Genomic DNA, 6,467 nt, shown 5'->3' on the forward strand with positions numbered 1-6,467 from the left:
CAAGGGAAAGATCTATTCATGCTAAGAAGATGGATGCCGTTCTGAAAGTAAGCTGCCGACTTATCACAAGCTGTTTAAAACCAATAAACACCAACAGTCTATATATCCTGGCTGGTATTGCTCCCCCGATATAAGAAGAATGGTAGCCAGCAAGAAAGAACGACTTCGTCAAACATCAGATGAGAGGCACCCTCTACATGGTCATACACCTACACCCAGCCACCTAAAGTCAAGGAAGAGCTTCATGAACAGTGTTGTTCCATTACAATTAAGCCCATCTGTAGCCCGCATTGCCTTGTGGAAAGACCGGCTCGCCAGTCTCAAACAACACCCAATGATGGAAATTCCACCGGATGAAAGCTTTCCCCCAGGAGCTAATCGCAACTGGGCAACCTGGAAGTGCCTTAACAGACTTAGGACTGGTGTAGGTCGTTCAAAGGTGTCACTAAGCAAATGGGGATATACAACCGGCCCGACAACTTGTGAATGTGGAACTGAGCCGCAAACTATGGAACATCTCCTGCAATGCCCATTGCTGGAGGAACCCTGTACTGTTGCAGATCTTGCAGAATTCAACAACAAGGCGCAAAAATGTGTCCAGTTCTGGCTGGGCCAAGTATAGACTGTCCTTGGACACGAGAAGAAGATCAGGCTCTTGAACCAGTGGGGATTCGGAAATTTCACTCGCCGCATCACGGAACTGTCCCCACAGCCTATGGACTCACTTTCAAGGACTCTTCATCTCATATCCCCGATATTTATTCCTTATTTATTTATGGTTACTCTTACTATTGTTATTATATATTTGGTTGGTTATCCGTCCTTTTAGGTGCGGTCTATTACTGATCCCTCCATGATTCTTGGATATACCGAGTATGCCCGCAAGAAAACGAATCTCAGGGTTGTTGATGATGATATATATGCACTTTGATAATAAACTTACTTTGAGCTTTGAACTTTGAAATAATTTTAATAGTAAAATAAGTTAGAATGAATGAAATGTGACCGATAAAGGGGAAACTGGAATTTAAGGCTGCTCACGTGATCCCCCTGCAGTGTTTGTGGTGACTCGTGGTCTCAATATCAATTTATAGACAGCGAGAGGGTGTTCCCTCTGCAGCTTCACCATTAGTCAGGATCAAGGCGGTGTGTCGAGGACGGCCAATGCCGGAGTCCCTGGTCAGGGGACGGTCGCATAAAAGGGCTGACAGGAACCCAGCGCCTGGCTGCAGAGGCAGCGTCGAGTCCCGGGAGAGCGGGTTTCCCGGACCAGCAGCAACAACAGTTGCCAGAGAGAGAGACAAGTGCAGATTTGAGGAGAGCTTCGCGTCACCTTGAGAACGGCTGTAAGAGCGCGTCAGCATGCCTTGGGACCTGGGCAGCCCTCCCCACGGCCGGGACTACCGCTGCCAGAAGCGCTGCAAGAAATCGTCTTTCGCCTTCTATCAGGCGGTGCGGGACCTCCTGCCTGTCTGGATCCTGGAGGAAATGAGGACCATGGAGGCGTTTCACTGGGAGGAGGGCGGCCGTATGAGCGCCTACTCGCCGTCCGAAGCCCTGCTCTACGCTCTGGTGCACGACCACCAGCGCTACGGCCAGTACCTGCTAAACCAGCACCCGCGGGCAGCGCTGGCCGTGCCCAGCGACAGCTTTTGCTGCTGCCGCTCCTCGGCACCGCACCTCGCCATGGCCGTACGCTACAACCGCGTCGCCACCCTGGCACACCTCCTGAAGTGCCTGCGGGACTGTCCTGGCATCGACCGCTCCGACTACATCAACCGCAGGGGCTGTGTGCATGTGGAGAGCGGCAAAACGCCGCTGCATGTAGCTTGCGAGCTGGCAAGAGCCGAGTGTTTGATTTTGCTGCTGACGCACGGCTCCTCTCCCTACATCACGGACTGCGAGGGTAACACACCGCTGGACACGTTACTCCTGCAGCTGTGTGACAGCCGGCTGGAGATGCAGAGAAAGCACGCCTGCCTACATCGTCTCCTGCTTTTCATGCCGGAACTGAAATTTAAAATGAAGTCGGCGCTGAGAAGCAACGCCGGCCTCTGGCAGGGTTTGCTTTCTCCGGACATCTTTCAGTGGCTCTCGGGCTGCAGTCCGCCGCCGCTCTTTGTGAAGGCCATGCAAACTTTAATCGCAGCCATCGCTCCAGAGAGATTCCCAGAGGGGCTGCACGAATTGCCTATATCCCACCTACTTAAACCTTTGGATTTCAAACTGACCATGGAGGACACTGCCCAATCAAACTATAAGTGATGTCGCTTTTATGTTTAAGGAATTTAATAAAAGACTGGTTACAGAAAGGCTTTATAGAGCGGCCTCCGCCGCGCTGGAAAACGGACGTTTGGCTGCTTTTATAAAGAACTTTAGTGAAGTGTACTATGGAATCAGAAACTTCGCGAAAGAGGTCATTAAAGCCTGAGTGATTTGTTTGACTTCCTTGGGTTATATCTTTCACTCAAACTTTTGAAATAATAGCTGTTATGTAATGCTTTTGAGTGTGAACTGTATCTCCGCATTCGGGTTTCAATTCCCGCAGTAAATAGTTTTGATTAAGTGTTTAATAGACTTGTTTCAAATTAGTATCGTGAACGTATTAACAACTGCAGTTCCTGGTGTCATTTAAGTTTTTTTTTCCCAGGCAGTTCTTCCCTGTCAAAGATGACTTACTTCCACTCAGGTTTTGAGGGTTCCGAGGTGGTGGAACCACAGACTCTGCCGCATAGGGGCAGTGGATTACTGGGGAGGTACCACCTTCCCTCCGCTGTTACCACGGGATCTCTTTGTGCTCCCCATCCATGACCTCAAGACTGTCCCAAATGCTCCTTCTCCCCATTGAATAGTCTTAAAGCAGAGATACCCAGGAGTCAGTAAGATGATCATTTTCTGGAGAAAGCTCTGCGTACTTCCTTGAATCTTTTCCTCCGTCTGTCTGGTAATTTCTGGCAATGGCGGATTTTAGAAAAGAATATCTTTCAGGAATCAGGTGTCAGACACGCAAATAATGTGGCCTCTACCAATGTAACTGAATTTGACGAAAGCTTCCATAAATGCTGTCCGCTAATCCTTTCAGTGAACTCGGAGATGTTTGCTTTGACAAATGTTTTTGGGATCTTTCCCGGATCTCAGGGCTCACTGGTGTGCCCTGCCCGGTCAGTGAGTTTTGTGCAGAGTTTGAGGGTTTGATCTTCAGATTCCACTTTCTTCAACCACTATGGTCACCCAGTCACAGGAAGGAAGTGGATGCTTTTGGAGAGAGTGTGGAGAAGAGATTTACCAAAATGCTGCCTGGATTAGAGAGTGTTAGCTATAAAGAGAGGCTGGGCAAACTTGGTTTATTTTCTCTGCAGCACTGAAGGCTGAAGGGAAACCTGACGAGAATTATAAAATTGTGAGAGGTAAAGACAGGTTCCTGTCTTTTTCCCTGGGTAGAAACGTCAAATATTAGAAGACATAGCTATAAGAACATGGGAGGTGGGTAAAGTTTAAAGGAGATGTGCAACGTAAGTTTTATACACAGTGACAGGTACCCAGAAGGGGCTGCCGGAGGAAGTGGTGGAAGTAGACAAAACTGAGGCATTTAAGAGCTGCGTGCATAGGCAGGGAATTGGGGGATATGAATCATGTGTTGGCAAATAGATTTGGTTTATTCCTCTCCAGAAATGCTGCTTTAGTGCTGAGTTTCTCCAGCAGTTTGTGTGTGTTTCTCAAGACTTCCGGCCTTTGCCGAATCTCTTATATTTAGATTTAGTATAACTTGGCGCTTGGTCCCCCTGACATTCTTAGGCTGAAGGGCCTGTATTGTCCACTGTTCTGTGATGATGATCACCAGGAAGTGACACGTGAGATGTGGGAAGCCATCCGCATTTTCCAGGGTCTCACTGTGTATCTGAATGGTGGGCGGGCAGTGTGATGCAAGGCCTGCAAATCGGTGGATGATTGCTTTGTACAGATGTTGAGTTTCAGATTCATCTTCCTCCGAGGCCTCGGGGACAGAGGTGGCGATGCCTTGAAGATTGCCGCTGAATGTATGTAACTGCAAGCATTGTGCGTACACTAAAGATGACCTTGGATGTAGAGAGTAGTTGGCATAGATTAAACAGTTTATCATTAGTTCTAAAAATTAGCTTTCCTTCCATAAGTGGTTTGCACAACATTGTGGCAAGAAAGGTATTAGTAGCATTTAAGAAATTCTTTGACAGGTACATAGGTGGGTTATAAAGGAGGGAAGAGTTAGGTTGATTTTAAAGTAGGTTAAAATGTCAGCACAACATTGTGGGCCGAAGGGCCTGTACTGTGCTGTAATGTTCTATGTTCAACGTTGAAAGAATGAAGCATCCTCATTAGACATCCAGGAGTTTCCTTGCTGTCTGACATGGGAAATTAGCACCAGGGTCTCCCTCACTTCACCTCCCAGTGGACAAAGAGCAGCTTCCTGAATCATAGTGTGGGTTCTGTCTATCCAGAGGTTTGATGGGCACGATTTTCATCACAGATCAACTCTGAGAAAAATGCAGGTGGCCGAACCAACTATTAAACATGGTGTTTTCAACCTTTCACCCGTACCATCGACTCCACCCGCTGAGAGACGCTGTGGGACACCCTCTTCAAATTCCACTGCCCACATAAATTCTTCAATGATTATGCTAGTGCTAATATGTTGTGTAAGCCATGATATTAACCTATGGGTCTACAACAGGCTATTCTCTGTAAGGATGATGATAACACCTCTGATGGCAAAGAGAGAAGAGCAGCACCTTGTGTATTGCTCTGCTTGATAGCCTGGCCTTTCAATCATGGTACAGTATGCACAGCTAAAAGTGATGGATCTTTGAAACTGATTTTAAACATGATGACATATGCCCTCAGGTTGCACAAGTGGATGTTCATTTCTGTCTGATCTAATATTCCTCACTGAAGCAGCAAATGTGAATTAGTTAAGTGCCACAGTCTTTAGCACATCATAAGATCGGTAGACAGTTTGTCTCCAAAGATGGAGGCAGAGAGACTGAGGAACCTGTCTCTTGTAAAAATGATATACTGTACCCTTTCTCAATTCCTTTGTCTACACTGCATTGGTTCCCAGGATGAGGCTTTCCTTTCCAGGACATCAGAGATGCCTCCTTCTTCAAAGAATGGGGTTTCCCTCCCTCCATTGATGCTGTCCTCACCCACAGCTCCTCCTTTTCCCAGACATCACACTCACCCCATCTTGCTGCCACCTTAACAGGGATAGAGTTCCCTTTGTCCTCACCTCCCACCCCATGAGCCTCCCCACCAAACACATACTCTGCAATCTCCACTGTCTTCAATAGGTCCACTACCAATCATTTCATTATCTCCCCACTCTCTCAGCTTTTTGCAGAAGTCGCTCTCTCCATAATTGCCTTGTCCATTCGTCCATTTTCACTAATCTCCCTCCTGGCACACATCCCTGCAAGTGACAGAAATGCTACACCTGCCCATTCACCTCCTCCCTCCCCTCCATTCAGGGCCCCAAACAGTCCTTCCAAGTGAGGCAACACTTCACCTGTGAATCTGTCGAGGTCACCTACAGAATTCGGTGCTGCCAATGCCACCTTCTGTACATTGATGAGAGCCAGCATAAACTGGGGAACCACTTTGTCGAGCATCTCCAATTCATCTGCAAAAAGCGGTATTTCCCGTTGGCCAACCGTTTTAATACCTATCACCATCCCTGTTCTGAAATGTCAGTTCCTTGGCCTCCTCTTAATGAGACCGCTCTTCGGGTGGACAAACATTGAGGTAGCCTGCAACCTGCTGGCATGAGTATCGATTTCTCCTTCCGATAATTTGTTTCTCACCTCCTTCCCTCTTCTTCTATTCTCTTCTCTGGCCCCTTGCATCTTCACCTCACTTGCCTATCACCTCCCCAGTGCCCTCTCTCCCATGGTCCACTCTCCTTTCCTATCAAATTCCTTCTTCTCCAGCCCTTTGTCTTTTCCACCAGTCACCTCCGTACTTCATTTCTCCTCGCCCACCCACCCGGCATCACACATCACCTTCCAGCTTGTCCTCCTTCCCCTCCCCTCACCTTCTTATTCTGGCATCTTCTTCCTTGCCAGTCCTGATGAAGTGTTGTCAGCCTGAAACACTGTCTGTTTATTCATTTCCATAGATGCTGCCTGACCTGCTGAGTTCCTTCAGTATTTTATGTGTGTTGTTCATAGTCTAAAGGCCAAGAATAGTCAATCAGAACCCAGTGATCTATTAGTAAGCTGCAGCCCAGAAAGGCAGCCATGGTAACAAACAGGTGCTCACTTGATGTTTTTCAAATAACGTATTCCATGACATTTTAAATATTTATACAGCGGGGAATCTGAGCTTATATGAAAATAGAAAGCTATTTATCACCCTGTTCTTTGGAGTGTTATCACTAAGAACTGGGATAATTTGTAATTAACATCTCTCAAGGTTGACGGGCATTGGTTAATGTC

At 47.3% G+C, this 6,467-nt stretch overlaps 1 protein-coding gene across 1 annotated transcript; it reads left to right on the forward strand.

The window, feature by feature from the left end:
- Positions 1-1,166: 1,166 nt before the first annotated feature.
- On the forward strand, positions 1,167-2,573 carry ankrd9 (ankyrin repeat domain 9). The gene has a single exon (XM_063064403.1). The coding sequence runs from the start codon at positions 1,363-1,365 to the stop codon at positions 2,263-2,265; it is 903 nt and encodes a 300-aa protein (XP_062920473.1). The 5' UTR covers positions 1,167-1,362; the 3' UTR covers positions 2,266-2,573.
- Positions 2,574-6,467: the final 3,894 nt, after the last annotated feature.

This window comes from Mobula hypostoma, chromosome 1, assembly GCF_963921235.1.
Source record: "Mobula hypostoma chromosome 1, sMobHyp1.1, whole genome shotgun sequence".
Classification (NCBI taxonomy): domain Eukaryota; kingdom Metazoa; phylum Chordata; class Chondrichthyes; order Myliobatiformes; family Myliobatidae; genus Mobula; species Mobula hypostoma.